The sequence below is a fragment of the Petromyzon marinus genome, chromosome 27, assembly GCF_048934315.1.
Source record: "Petromyzon marinus isolate PM22_M1 ecotype Great Lakes invasive population chromosome 27, UKy_Petmar_22M1.pri1.0, whole genome shotgun sequence".
Classification (NCBI taxonomy): Eukaryota; Metazoa; Chordata; class Hyperoartia; order Petromyzontiformes; family Petromyzontidae; genus Petromyzon; species Petromyzon marinus.
The window spans coordinates 12775276-12790619 of NC_133693.1; the positions used below are offsets into that span (position 1 = coordinate 12775276).

Here is a 15344-nt window from a genome sequence, read left to right on the forward strand (position 1 = left end):
CACCCGACACAGCCAACTAGTAGGGGTTGTCGCGTAAACAGAACGTGCCAATTCGTCACTAGTACAGCACATCGGTGTGTTGGAGAGCCAAGCCACAACATTTACAAACTGAGTACGACGTTTTGCCAGGAATTATAACTAGTTTAATCAGGCGACAGCCAGATTTGTGGAGAAGTCTTACTGTTTCGTTTCTTATATAGAGGTGTAGATGTGTTGACCACCCTTCTGCGTTCTTGCACAATGTGAACTTGTCCTTCCTGTCTATTGTGTTTCAATGCTCTTATTTGATTTGGATTTGATATTCAATGCCCTGTTAATTTGTGCATCATTGTAACCGTTTATTTGCAGCGCTTCTTTAACATGTTGAATTTCACTTCTCAGACTGTCACCGTCTGACACTTTCTTAGCTCGATGAATGAATGTTTTGATGAGAGGAGATTTCTGTGCGGGGTGATGGTGTGACTGCATTCAGATAGGCGTTTTCTTTCGGTAAACACTGTTATATTACCATTTCTACCCCGTCCGAGCAGAATATTCACAAATGGTAGAGTTCTGTCAGCTTCCACTCTACTCCCCTCCACGCACTCTCCTACCTCTCCCCTCTCATCTCACTCTACTCCCCTCCACGCACTCTCCTCCCTCTCATCTCACTCTACTCCCCTCCACTCAATCCCCTACCTCTCCCCTCTCATCTCACTCTACTCCCCTCCACACACTCTCCTACCTCTCCCCTCTCATCTCACTCTACTTCCCTCCACTCACTCTCCTGCCTCTCCCCTCTCATCTCACTCTACTCCCCTCCACTCACTCTCCTGCCTCTCCCCTCTCATCTCACTCTACTCCCCTCCACGCACTCCCCTACCTCTCCCCTCTCATCTCACTCTACTCCCCTCCACGCACTCTCCTCTCTCTCATCTCACTCTACTCCCCTCCACGCACTCCCCTACCTCTCCCCTCTCATCTCACTCTACTCCCCTCCACGCACTCTCCTACCTCTCCCCTCTCATCTCACTCTACTCCCCTCCACTCACTCTCCTGCCTCTCCCCTCTCATCTCACTCTACTCCCCTCCACGCACTCTCCTCTCTCTCATCTCACTCTACTCCCCTCCACACACTCTCCTACCTCTCCCCTCTCATCTCACTCTACTCCCTAACCACAAGCTCTCCGCTCCATCACCCAAGGCTTCACCTTTCGCTCAGTGGGAGGTCGCTCATGCTCCTCTGCTGCCCCCAGAATCTGGAACTTCCTTTCCACAGTCTACTGCAGAAAAGAAGAGGGTGCGGTGGCTTGGAGATGTTAACTACCTCGCCTGGTATACAGAAGGTTGTAGGTTTGATCCAGACCCTGATGATGCCTGTATATTTGGAGTCTGCGTGTTCTCTCCCCATGGTCATTTGGATTTTTCTCCAGGTCCTCTGGTTTATCCCTCCACATTTATAAAAGTGCGTTTAGGATATTTGCTGCTATAAATCTCCGCATGATAAGCCACTGCGTTGAGCTGACATTTGTGATAGCCAGGTTGCTTCTGAAATAGAGCTACATAGCTCAGTGGGGCCGTTCTTGGTACAATAAAATAAAACATCTGAGCTGTCTACACCGTGCTCCTGTTCCAGCTCCGGCTCAGAACAATGTTTTTGTATTCATCCCATGACTGCCTCTCCACAAAATAATTTGCCCACTCTTTTTGTTCGGCAACTTGGGCCACGGTGGCATTCAGATGCTGTATAGATCCACCTTGTGCCGCCACCTTAGGACAGATTCACCATTGAGTTCGTGTCACTGCAGAAGAAGATGGTGAGAGTGAGGACAGGCATCTTTACTGGGGGGACAGGAGACGCGCTGCCATCATGCTCATTGCGGTGATGGCCGGTTTCACGTCACGTACAGGACGTACGTCAAACGGCTTTCGCACCGTATGTAGCCAGCCGCGCTAATCGGAGGGGCGTAACTCGCGCGGTGGGAAATGCGTCGCACCTAAGGAACTCGGTTGGGGAGCATGCAGTAGTCAGTTGGGGAGCATGCAGTAGTCAGTTGGTGACCACGCAGTAGTCAGTTCGTAAGTACAGTGAGGGAAAAAAGTATTTGATCCCCTGCTGATTTTGTACGTTTGCCCACTGACAAAGAAATGATCAGTCTATAATTTTAATGGTAGGTTTATTTGAACAGTGAGAGACAGAATAACAACACAAACATCCAGAAAAACGCATGTCAAAAATGTTATGAATTGATTTGCATTTTAATGAGGGAAATAAGTATTTGACCCCTCTGCAAAACATGACTTAGTACTTGGTGGCAAAACCCTTGTTGGCAATCACAGAGGTCAGACGTTTCTCGTAGTTGGCCACCAGGTTTGCACACATCTCAGGAGGGATTTTGTCCCACTCCTCTTTGCAGATCTTCTCCAAGTCATTAAAGTTTCGAAGCTGACGTTTGGTAACTCGAACCTTCAGCTCCCTCCACAGATTTTCTATGGGATTAAGGTCTGGAGACTGGCTAGGCCACTCCAGGACCTTAATGTGCTTCTTCTTGAGCCACTTATTTGTTGCCTTGGCTGTGTGTTTTTGGTCATTGTCATGCTGGAATACCCATCCACGACCCATTTTCATTGTCCTGGCTGAGGGAAGGAGGTTCTCACTCAAGATTTGACGGTACATTGCCCCGTCTATCATCCCTTTGCGGTGAAGTTGTCCTGTCCTCTTAGCAGAAAAACACCTCCATGTTTGACGGTGGGGATGGTGTTCTTGGGGTCATAGGCGAGTTGAGTTGATGCCAAAGAGCTCCATTTTGGTCTCATCTGACCACAACACTTTCACCCAGTTGTCCTCTGAATTATTCAGATGTTCATTGGCAAACTTCAGACGGGCATGTATATGTGCTTTCTTGAGCAGGGGGACCTTGCGGGCACTGCAGGATTTCAGTCCTCCACGGCGTAGTGTGTTACCAATTGTTTTCTTGGTGACTATGGTCCCAGCTGCCTTGAGATCATTGACAAGATCCTCCCGTGTAGTTCTGGGCTGATTCCTCACCGTTCTCATGATCATTGCAACTCCACGAGGTGAGATATTGCATGGAGCCCCAGGCCGAGGGAGATTGACAGTTCTTTTGTGTTTCTTCCATTTGCGAATAATCGTGCCAACTATTGTCACCTCACCAAGCTGCTTGGCAATGGTCTTGTATCCCATTCCAGCCTTGTGTAGGTCTACAATCTTGTCCCTGACATCCTTGGAGAGCTCTTTGGTCTTGGCCATGGTGGAGAGTTTGGAATCTGATTGATTGATTGCTTCTGTGGACAGGTGTCTTTTATACAGGTAACGAGCTGAGATTAGGAGCACACTCTTTAAGGGAGTGCTCCTAATCTCCAGAAATCTTTCTGATTGAGAGGGAGTCAAATACTTATTTCCCTCATTAAATGCAAATCAATTTATAACATTTTCGACATGCGTTTTTTCTGGATTTTGTTGTTATTCTGTCTCTCACTGTTCAAATAAACCTACCATTAAAATTATAGACTGATAATTTCTTTGTCAGTGGGCAAACGCACAAAATCAGCAGGGGATCAAATACTTTTTTCCCTCACTGTATGCAGTAGTTGGTTGGTAAACATGTAGTAGTCAGTTGGTGAGCACATAGTAGTCAGTTGGTGAGCATGCAGTAGTCGGTTGGTGAGCGCACAGTAGTCAGTTGGTGAGCGCGCAGTAGTGGGTTGGTGAGCACGCAGTAGTCGGTTGGTGAGCATGCAGTAGTCGGTTGGTGAGCACGCAGTAGTCAGTTGGTGAGCGCGCAGTAGTCAGTTGGTGAGCGCGCAGTAGTGGGTTGGTGAGCACGCAGTAGTCGGTTGGTGAGCATGCAGTAGTCAGTTGGTGAGCACGCAGTAGTCAGTTGGTGAGCGCGCAGTAGTGGGTTGGTGAGCACGCAGTAGTGGGTTGGTGAGCACGCAGTAGTCGGTTGGTGAGCATGCAGTAGTCAGTTGGTGAGCGCACAGTAGTTGGTTGGTGAGCACGCAGTAGTGGGTTGGTGAGCACGCAGTAGTCAGTTGGTGAGCGCGCAGTAGTCAGTTGGTGAGCATTCAGTAGTGGGTTGGTGAGCACGCAGTAGTGGGTTGGTGAGCATTCAGTAGTGGGTTGGTGAGCACGCAGTAGTGGGTTGGTGAGCATTCAGTAGTGGGTTGGTGAGCACGCAGTAGTGGGTTGGTGAGCACACAGTAGCCGATTGGTGAGCACGCAGTGGTCGGTTGGTGAGCATTGAGTGGTCGGTTGGTGAGCATGCAGTAGTGGGTTGGTGAGCATGGAGTGGTCGGTTGGTGAGCACGGAGTAGTCAGTTGGTGAGCACACAGTAGTCGGTTGGTGAGCATGGAGTGGTCGGTTGGTGAGCACGCAGTTGTGACGACGTTTAAACACCTGCAGACGGCATGGAGGAGGAAGCGGTGGCGTCTCTGTCGACACGGGGCAAGCAGGCAGGCGGTGGGGGGGGGTTATTAATGAAACGGGTTTTTCTGCGTGCTGCTGCTGCTGTGTACAGCCACTCCTTGCCTTCTGACCTGGGGGCCGTGGCGAGGAGATGGATTGGGAGCAGTGTCGAGGAGATCTGAATCAAGAGTCCCTATTTATACCGGACGAATCCAATCTTTTCAAACAGACGCTCCGCCCAGCAGAGCCGTGCACTTTGACCGGTGCAATCTGTCAGACGGTCGACCCGTCTTGCTCTGCGCAAGCATGCAGACTCGTTTTGCCACCCAATCATTGTCCTCTTTGAGTTCCCAGCGGCAGGTTTCTGGCCCTGCCGGCCGTGGTGCCTGCACGAGGCTGGTAGGGCAACGGTCCCACGTGCCCATTGAGGAACGGGCACGTGGAGGCCGACGGGGCGCGTGTGGCAGTTACTGAGCTGCGGGGAAACTCTCTCCCTCTCTCTCATCCACTCTTGGACCCTCCCCCCCCTCTCTCTCCGTCCCTCTCTCTCCGTCCCTCTCTCTCGCTGCAGGTGGTTCTTCGGGCCAATTAAAAGAAGCGAAGCGGAGCGGCAGCTGATGAAGTCTGGCAACGTTCACGGCTCCTTTCTGGTGCGCCAGAGCGAGACGAGCGGACACGGATACTCGCTCTCAGGTGTGCCCCTCGCTGCCTCCCTTCCTCTCTTCCTTCCTCTCCTCTTTCTTCCTCCCTCTCCCTTCTTCTCTCTCCACACCGCAGCGTCTCCCATCACCATCCACCGCTCACGGCGCTGCTTGTGCGGTGAAGCAGCGCCATGAGCGGCGCTGCTGCCCCTCTTGCACCCCCCCCCTCCACCCTACTCGTGAGGCAGTGACGGCTCAGCCCTAGAATATTCTAGAGGAAAGCCTCCTGCAGGCTTCTTGAACTCTGCCTCATTGGTGGGCCACTTACAAATATATAAACGTAAACATTGCGTGTGCTGTTGGGCAAATGTCACGTGACGTCCCCCGTCACGTGACGTCCCGTGTGACGTGATATCTTAGCCGTGTGCACAGGCCCAATGCATCATTCGCCATTTGACGTCGCGCCACGCTGAGGAATCGACAGCGTAAATTCAGTTTCACGTAAGGAAAATCCCAATTTATAACAAATCTTATGACGTGAATTGTGCACGTTGCACGTGCTACGGATTAAATCGTCTTCATACCTCCTTGTCTCCTAGCTGTGAATATCTCACTGGTGTGCCGGCTGGCGATCGTAGGACCGCAGCTGGAGACGTTACCTGGTAGCTGGAGACATTGCGTGGGGTTTTGTTGTCTCCCTCAGTGCGCGATGGCGACACGGTGAAGCACTACAAGATCCGGGTGCTGGAGAAGGGCAGCTTCTTCATCACGCGACGCAACCAGTTCGCGACCCTGCGCGACCTGGTGCAGAGCTACAGCCGCGATGCCAACGGCCTGTGCGTGACGCTCAACCAGCCCTGCCTGAAGGTGCGTGCATCCCCAGCTCAACGCGCCTGCAGATGTGTCTGTCCGCGCGCGTCTCTCGAGACGAGCCACGCATTGGGGTTGCGGAGCGAGGAACTTATCGAACGCCTGTTTGCACGGAAACAGATTTTAACGTCGTTGGTTCTCAAGCCTGCCTCGTTTATATTACTGCCCTTTGGAAGCACAGGCTAACTCTGCAGGGAAGGTAAAGATCTCTTTTTGGGCCGCTCGTGGATCTAACCGGCGGAAGCATTGACTCTAATTTTTTTTATTCTCAACCACTGTAAACATCGTGAAGAATAATAATCATAATCCTGCTGAAATGTAAACAGATTTCTTTGCGGGATGTATGTTGCCACGGCTCCGCTTCCTCCGCGCAGAGTCCCCATCTTGTTTTGGCCAAGCCACCAGTCGCTTTTCTTTCCCTCCTCCTCCTCCTCCTGCCCCCTCCCGGCGCAGAAAGAGATGCCTCAGACGGAGGGCCTCTCGTCGGACATGGCCGACAAGTGGGAGATCCCCCGCAGCTCCGTGCAGCTGGTGAAACGTCTGGGCGCTGGGCAGTTTGGGGAAGTGTGGCAGGGCCTCTGGAACAAGACCACGCCGGTCGCCATCAAAACCCTCAAGCAAGGTGAGCCGCGGTTGCCGTGTTTGCCACGACCCCCCCTCGAACGTGGAAAGTCGCCCGAACGAAAACGGCTCGTGAACGTTTATTACCTTCCGAAGTCTTTTTAACTATCGAAGCGAACCTGGCCATCGCAAATGATAGGTCACCACGTGGAAATCTATAAGCAGCCAAATGACTCTGAACGTGTGACGTTCATTCTAAATGTGGAGGGAAAAACCGGAGGACTCCGGAGAAAAATCCACGCGACCATGGGGAGAGAGACACCCAAACTCCAAATATACAGCAGCAGGCGTCAGGGTCGGGATCGAACCCACAAACTTCTGTATACCAGGTGAGGGAATTAAGATATCCTAGCCACCGTGATGATGATGAGAGAGAGAGACACACACAAACTCCAAATATGCAGCAGGCGCCAGGGTAGGGATCGAACCCACGACATTCTGTATACTCGGTGAGGGAGTTAACATCTCCTAGCCACCGTGGCGCCCCTCATAAATATGCTGCCACTAAAGCAATTTACCTCGTGCCCAGAGAGTCAACAGATTTGTCGCGGGTCGCATGAATGTAATTTGGTGTTAAGTTAAACACAAACAGTAATTCGATTTGACATCAGACTCACCGAGTTGGCGACACTGGGTGAGCGGCTTCCTCTGACAGGGTTTATATTGTGTCTATAAACCTTGGCTGCTTTTGTCAATCGGCCAGAATGCAGACATTTAACGATGGTTTCATAACCGTGTAAATAATTACAGTCATGTTCTGTTTTATTAAACGAACTGCGATAAACCAGCGACCTAGGTTTAATTCCTAGCCATGGCTGACATTGGTGTGGAGTGATATCTGAACCTTGGGTCGAGCAGTTATATCTTTGGGACCTTTTGCCAGTATCTAAGATGATGAAAAATAAGAATGTTTTACCCTTTCTGGCAATGAAACAGGTGTTAAGATGTTCAAACACCAAATATGTGTGGTTCGTGCAGACTCGATGTCTTCCAAAAGGTATCTATTTGGTCTGAAACTTGCAGTGTCTTTGTACTGTTCGCGTTTTGGCGTTCTCTGGTGGTGAGACAAGGCCACAAAGAAGGCTGTCTCTGGTGTAGGCCAATCGGTTTCAAAGACAATGCCACATTATCAGAGCGTATTTGTTGGTATGTTTATTGCCATAGGTATGTATGGTTATTGCAGAATTGATACCTTGCAAAAGGTATCTATTTGATGTTTGAACATCTGCACACCTTGAACATCTGCACACCTGTTGTCTTGCCACGAAGGGTAAACACATATTCTTATTTGTTATCATCTTGGATACTGGCAAAAAGGTCCCATAGAACACTGCGATGTCGTCTCTGCTGCTTGGCTTCTCTTCACTCCGCCTCTCCTCCGGCGTTCATTTTACTTCTCATTAAATCTCTCATAAGGGGCGCCACGGTGAGGTGAGATATTATCTACCTCACCTGGTATGCAGGAGGTCGTGGGTTCGATCCCGACCCTGACGCTTGCTGTATATTTGGAGTTTGCGTTGTCTCTCTTCCTGTGGTCGTGTGGATTTTCCTCCGGGTCCTCCGGTTTTTCCCTCCACATTTAGAAAAAAACATCATGCGTTTAAAGTATTTGGCTCCTGTAAATTTCCACACGATGAGCCACTGTTGCACTATCATTTCTGCTCAGGTCGCTTCAGAAAACGAGCCATGTATGTACGTTGAACTTATTTCGCACCATATGTAGCCAACTGTGCTAATCGGAGGCCTACCTAGCTATATACCTCAGTGAGCTTTACCTGGTAATTATTTTTTTATTAATCTCATTACGTGGGCTACCCATTTCCCCTTCATTTCCTTTGCGTTGATAGAAATGGCTCCCTTTCTTGAGTATCCCACTGAATATGTGAAAAAGAGCGTGATACAGCTCATTGAATTCCTCCAGTATAAACAAATAGTCTGATTCTGATCCGCAATCGTGACCACGAGGCGGCCTCACGGGGCATTCCCGCGAGGTCCTCTAGCCAACGCACGCTGTGGATCAGTGCCGCTCTGGTGCGACTGTCTGGAGTGCAGGGACCATGGACCGCGATGACTTCCTCAGGGAGGCCCAGCTCATGAAACGCCTGCGGCACCCCAAGCTCATCCAGCTCTACGCCGTGTGCACGCAGGAGGAGCCCATCTACATCATCACGGAGCTCATGAGCAACGGCAGCTTGGCCAACTACCTGCAGAGTGCGTGCCCTCTCTACTAGGCCTATGGAGTGTGTGCCCTCACTACTAGGCCTGCAGAGTGCGTGCCCTCACTACTAGGCCTGCAGAGTGTGTGCCCTCACTACTAGGCCTGCAGAGTGCGTGCCCTCACTACTAGGCCTACAGAGTGTGTGCCCTCACTACTAGGCCTGCAGAGTGTGTGCCCTCACTACTAGGCCTGCAGAGTGCGTGCCCTCACTAGGCCTGCAGAGTGCGTGCCCTCACTAGGCCTGCAGAGTGCGTGCCCTCACTAGGCCTGCAGAGTGCGTGCCCTCACTAGGCCTGCAGAGTGCGTGCCCTCACTAGGCCTGCAGTGTGCGTGCCCTCACTAGGCCTGCAGAGTGCGTGCCCTCACTAGGCCTGCAGAGTGCGTGCCGTCACTAGGCCTGCAGAGTGCTTGCCCTCACTAGGCCTGCAGAGTGCGTGCCCTCACTAGGCCTGCGATGCAGTATTCATTTCTTCAATTTATAATTGATATTTGGAATGGGCCACCTCATGGTCTGACGAAATGTGTCATTCGAAACCCTCCACCACCCGACACAGCCAAACAAATAGCCATGTGGCCGACAAGCGTCTAGCCCGCCTGTTGAATCCTCACAACCAAACTTAGCAAGTTATGTATTCATCACTCAACATAAGCATGCTATAAGCATACTCTTTGGTTTTATTCGGTAAAGTCACGTAGATAATATAAAACTAAATAAAAGTAAGTAATTAAATCAAAATAAAAGAAAATAATTAAATCCAATTGTGATTTAATTATTTTCTTTCATTTTGTTTTATTTTATTTACGTGACTATACCAAATAAAACCAAAGAGTATGACTCCTTGCAGTCACGAAAGCTTCAAATCTAGAATACATGCTATAAGCGTTTTAATCATTTCCCACTTTGTGATCTATAACACTTGTAACGCACGTATCGTTAGTTTGACCAATAACTAAATTGTAATTTTTTGCACGCATGAGAACAGGATGAGGTCATATCACGTCGTCAACTGGATGAGGTCATATCACGATAGACGTTTTGGAAAGCACTGATTTAATGGGCAATAGCCACTCATTTACAACTTAACTCTTTCTGCTTTTGTTTTTCCATAAATATTATCTCAGGAAATAAAATAGGGGAAAAATATGAGTAACACCAATCACGATATAATGATATTTAGCAAAATTGGATCATCCGATTATCGCGGATCTTGTATCGTGCAATATTGTGTCGCCAAGGTCGCTGCTCAACCCAAGCTCTTACTCATGCAGTGGTGTCTTGTTACGAATAAACGAGCCCACCCTCTATCGCTGCATCCATGACTCAAGGGGCTTTGCAAGCGACCTGCTCTCTGTATGGGAGGACCGATAAACTTGTGCACTCGTTTATCACTGGGTTAGTTGGTGGGGTTGGATGCCGATGGCCGACCCAGAGCTCATCTACATTTCGAATCGAACACCGTCACCGTGACTGCGTGAAACATCCTGTTATAGATTCAAAGATTAACAACAGCAGACTCGTGTCCGAGATCATCAGCAGCCATATTTTCAGAGATATTGACGTCATGCAATATCATGATGTCATTCTGCAATGCAATGATGCGACACATACGTCACGCGAATGCCATAACATCGCCCCTGTTTTAAATAACAAACAATTTAACACGTAGGCTTTCGTGACCAATATCCATAATAGATTTATTTTTTGGGTTAGATCGTGTAAATATAAATGCGTTGTTAATCCTGCCACCACCCGGCACAGCCAGTTAGTAAGGTTTGTCACGTAAACAAAACGTGCCAATTAGTTACTAGTTCAACACACCGGTTGTGTGTTGGAGAGTAAACCCACTGCAACATTTACAATTCGAGTACCGTGACGTTTCGCTGGTAATTACAACAGCCAGCATCATCAGGCGACAGCCGGAATTGTGGAGAAATCCTCCTCCTATTATCCGTCTTGAATAGAGGGATACATGTGGTGTCGTCACTTGCGATCCAATCAGGTGCAAAGACTAAAGGTAGGGAGGAGTGAATACAGGGTGCTTCAAAAAAATGTTAACACGTCCGAGATTTTTGCAACAATACCACTAGAAATGCGCCTCCGGGCACGATTCCAGGCACGTGTTGACAATGATGGCAAACAAGTGCAGACTCTGACTTTTTGAAGCTATTAACATTTGTTATCATGTTACAGTGTATTATCCATTCTTTTCCCATTACAAACTAGTCCCATATAAGTGTTAACATTTTTTTAAGCACCCTGCTTATATTCATATAAATTACAATCCATGTCCATCAACGGTGGAGTTATTCACAGTTTAAATTTTAAAAAAACATTCAAACAGCCCACCAAATAACACTTTTAACAATCGTTCATGCAGCCCCCGAAGGGAGGAGCCTGGACCTGGTGGAGCTGGTGGACATGGCAGCCCAGGTGGCGGCGGGGATGGCATACCTGGAGGCGCAGAACTACATCCACCGCGACCTGGCGGCACGCAACATCCTCGTGGCCGAGCACAACGCCTGCAAAGTGGCCGACTTCGGCCTTGCCAGGGTTATCAAGGTCGCGTGCTCGCCACGATACGACCTCCCACTCTATCCGTCGGTCAACGAGGGCCAAGGGCCCTTCTCCTGCGTGAGGGGGGTTGTGTTAAGGCATGGGAAGGAGAGGGCCCTGGACCGCTTTTGGATTATCACGCTAATTTTGGCTCGGCCATGGAACAAAGACGGTCACCGCATTGCGCGGCGCTTTTTCAGATGCGCTTCCGCAGCCGTCTGCAACACCCTTCAGAAAAATTAGGAAGCCACTGGGACCCGTGCAATTTCAGATCATCTAAGATTGAAAACGCTTTTATTATTTTTTAGAGCTGATTTTTGTATTTTAGTTTGTTGTCCTAGCCCCCCGCCACCTCCGATTAGCACAGTTGGCTACGTACAGTGTGAAAGAAGTTTAATGTACATACAGCACATACTCACCGCTGATATTAGTCGGTGCCAGGAACTAAACGCAACATTGTTGGGGGTCATAGCACAGAGCGCAAACCACTGGGCCACGGTCCTACCTCTCTCTCAAATTGTAAATGCTGTGGGTTTACTCTCCAACACACTGGTGTGCTAAACTAGTAACTAATTGGCACTTTTTTTTACGTGACAAACATTACTAATTGACTCTGTCGGGTGGTGGCGGGTTAACAACACATTGATATTTCTGCGATTTAACTCAACAAAAAAACCTTTATTACGGATCATATTAAACCGTTTTAGTTTTTCCGCTTAATCTGGCTTGTTTCAATTGATTGACATGTGACACAAACAGTTTGCAGGGCGTGTCAGAGAAGTGTCCCAGGGCAGAGACAGATGCCTGTTCAGGTGACTCCAGAAGCAGCTCCGTGATTTCTCCTTCCAGACTGTTTTCTGGCTGCAGGATTCCAAATGCAAACTCCCTCATCTGATTGGCACGATGCCAAATAGCACAATTGTAATAAAATTGTTCTGTCGCAGGGGCGCCCATTCAATACCTTTTTGGGTCCTTCCCGCTAAAAATAAATAAAATCTAAATGTCAAATCTAAAATGGCAGCAAACAAGGTCCCTTTGTTTTTCAATTATTTTTCTTGAGTATTCTACATTTCTGTAATGGGTTTTGTAAAGTTTAACACGTAGGCTTTCGCGACCAATATCATCCATAATAGAGGTTTTTGGGTTAGATCGTGTAAATATATAAATGTGTCGTTAAAACCCGCCATCACCCGACACAGCCAACTAGTAAGGGTTGTCACGTTAACAGAACGTGGCCAATTCGTCACTAGTACAGCACACCGGTTTGTTTGAGAGCCAAGCCACAACATTTACAAACTGAGTACGACGTTTCGCCAGTAATTACAACTAGCTTCATCAGGCAACAGCCAGATTTGTGGAGAAGTCTTACTGTTTCGTTCCTTATATAGAGGCGTAGATGTGTTGACCACCATTCTGCGCTCTTGCACAATGATGGGGGGGTGGGGTGTGGGATTTCTGAGGCAACGTACATTATGCATGTGCAATATGCGAGCCCTTTGAACGTGTCCTTCCTGTCTATTGTATTTATTAAAATAGCCCTACCAACGGTAATCACTATTGAAGTACGCTGCCCTTTGTAGGCATACATTTAAATAATGTATTATTTGTTGATTCGCTTCCACGCAGAACTAAGACGGTAGCTATCCGAACGGTTAAAGTTATTTTGATTTCTTTCAATTTCGATATATTCTCGAATTAGTCTTGGCCAGTAGTAGCTAGTTTTGCACAAAACTTCAACATTAACAAAATCAATTGAGTGTCCTTGTTGGCACGCTTGTTCTGCTACTGCTGACAGTTGCATTTGGGATAATTTAATATTTATCTGATGTTCTTTTAGTCTCGTGCTGATCATTTGTCCTGTTTGCCCAACATAACATTTACCACACGTGCAGTTAATCCTGTACACACCTTCTGTTGATAGCTTCGGTAATACATCTTTTGTACCAGATATTAAATTTTGTATTTTATGTACTGTGCCAAATCTGACTCGGATGTTTTGTTTTTTTCCAAACATTTGGCTAGTTTATCAGTTACTCCTGCAATGTACGTTATTTTGATCGTTTTAATTACTTGGGCAGTTTCAATGCTCTTGTTATTTGATTTGGTTTTGGTATTCAATGCCCTGTTGATTTGTGCATCATTGTCACCTTTCATTTGCAGCGCTTTTTTAACATGTTGAATTTAATTTCTCAGAATGTCACCATCTGCCACTTTCTTTGCTCGATGAATGAGCATCTTTATAAGAGCAGTATTTTGTGCGGGGTGATGGTGTGACTGCATTCAGATAGGCGTCAGTATGCATTTTCTTTCAGTAAACACTGTGTTATTTTACCATTTCTACACCGTCCGAGCAGAATATCCAGAAATGATAAGAGTTCTGTCAGCTTCCACTTCCATGGTGAACTGGATGGATGGGTTTTGCGAGTTGAGATGATTTACAAATGCGTTCAGTGTATCTTTGCCGTGTGGCCAGACCACCAATGTGTCATCCACATACCTAAACCAAGCCCATGGTTTTAGTGTGCTTGAAGCTATTGCTTTTGTTTCAAAATCTTCCATGTACAATTTCGCTATCACAGGAGACAAAGGAGAGCCCATTGCTGCTCCTTCCTTTTGTTTATAGAAGTCACCTTGCCACAAGAAGTATAATATTTGCCTTTTATAACTTTCCACGTGATAAGCCGCTTAATTTAGCTATCATTTGTGATTGGCAGGTAGCTTCTGAAAAAGAGCTATACAGCGCAATGGGCCTTTACCTGGTGAAATAAAAAAATTGTTTCGTCTAAATGTGTTCCTCTGTGCTTCCTCAGGAGGATGAGTATGAGGCACGGGTGGGCTCCAAGTTTCCCATCAAGTGGACCGCGCCGGAGGCTGCCAACTACAACCGCTTCTCCATCAAGTCCGACGTGTGGTCCTTCGGGGTGCTCCTGCACGAGATCATCACCTACGGCAAGCTTCCGTACCCAGGTGCCGTGCGTGCACGGGGGCTTGGGAGGCGCGAGGAGGAGGAGGGCGCGTGGGTGTGGGGGGGAATGGGAATGCTCGCCACGCAAGCTGGGACATGCAACAGGCCTTGCGGTCAACAAGGAGAGCAAACACGCTGCTAATGCTGGACATTTCATGGCTGATTTGTTTGCTTTTCAATGTTTTTTTAATTATTACTTGGCAGTTCAGATGTGACAGACAGCCTAGTCAAGGGGGATGAATACACTCGTGCCTCAGAGCAAGAGGGGCCTGTGTTCGATTGTAACACTCTGTGCACAGTTTGTATGTTTTCGCCCCGTTCTGCATGGATTTCCTCTGAGTTCTTCTGAAGTTCTTCCTCCAGCTAAAAAACACACACACAATGTGACTTTACCGAAAGAACCAAAACATTGTATTGGACAAACAACCCAATGCTGAAAAATACCCTGCAAATTACTCGAAAGTGTAGCAACAGCGCCCCCGACTGCACAGACTTGGCAGGGCCCTCCTGAAAAAAAACAGCTTGAGGCCTGCCTGAGTAAACGAGCATAATAATAATAAATTAACATCTTACGCTTCAGTAATTGCCAATACATTCACGGTGAACAGACGCTCTCGTTCACTACACGGGTCGGTGCCCAGGACCATTTCACCGCGGTGTCGAGATGTTAACTACCTCGCCTCGTATGCAGGAGGTCGAGGGTTTTTATTTTACCAGGTAAGGCCCACTGAATTATATCACTCTTTTTTCAGAAGCGATCTGGCCACAAATGATAGCTCAACAAAGTGGCTTATAACGTGGAAATGTATAGCAGCCAAATACTCTAAACGCGTGGTGATGTTGATTCTAAAGGTGGAGAGAGAAAGACCGGAGGACCCGTAAGAAAACTATTTTGCGACCAGGGGGAAAATGTGCAAACTCCAATTATGCAGGCGCCAGGGTCGTAACATCAGCATAAGACTAAAAGAACACCAAAGAAATATTAAATTATCTCAAACACAACTGCCGGCAGTGGCAGAACATGCTTGTCAACAAGGACACTCAATTTATTTTGATAACGTTGAAG

The 15344-nt window shown here is 47.9% G+C and overlaps 1 protein-coding gene across 1 annotated transcript in view; it reads left to right on the forward strand.

Annotated features, from left to right (window-relative positions):
• Window positions 1-15344, forward strand: part of LOC116946466 (tyrosine-protein kinase Src42A-like) — a 36227-nt gene that overhangs the window by 14515 nt on the left and 6368 nt on the right. The window contains exons 2-7 of the mRNA XM_032961367.2: window positions 4981-5102; window positions 5754-5917; window positions 6374-6542; window positions 8594-8752; window positions 11138-11319; window positions 14124-14280. Of these exons, the coding sequence (XP_032817258.1) occupies window positions 4981-5102; window positions 5754-5917; window positions 6374-6542; window positions 8594-8752; window positions 11138-11319; window positions 14124-14280 (953 nt within the window). The remainder of the gene's footprint in view (window positions 1-4980; window positions 5103-5753; window positions 5918-6373; window positions 6543-8593; window positions 8753-11137; window positions 11320-14123; window positions 14281-15344) is intronic.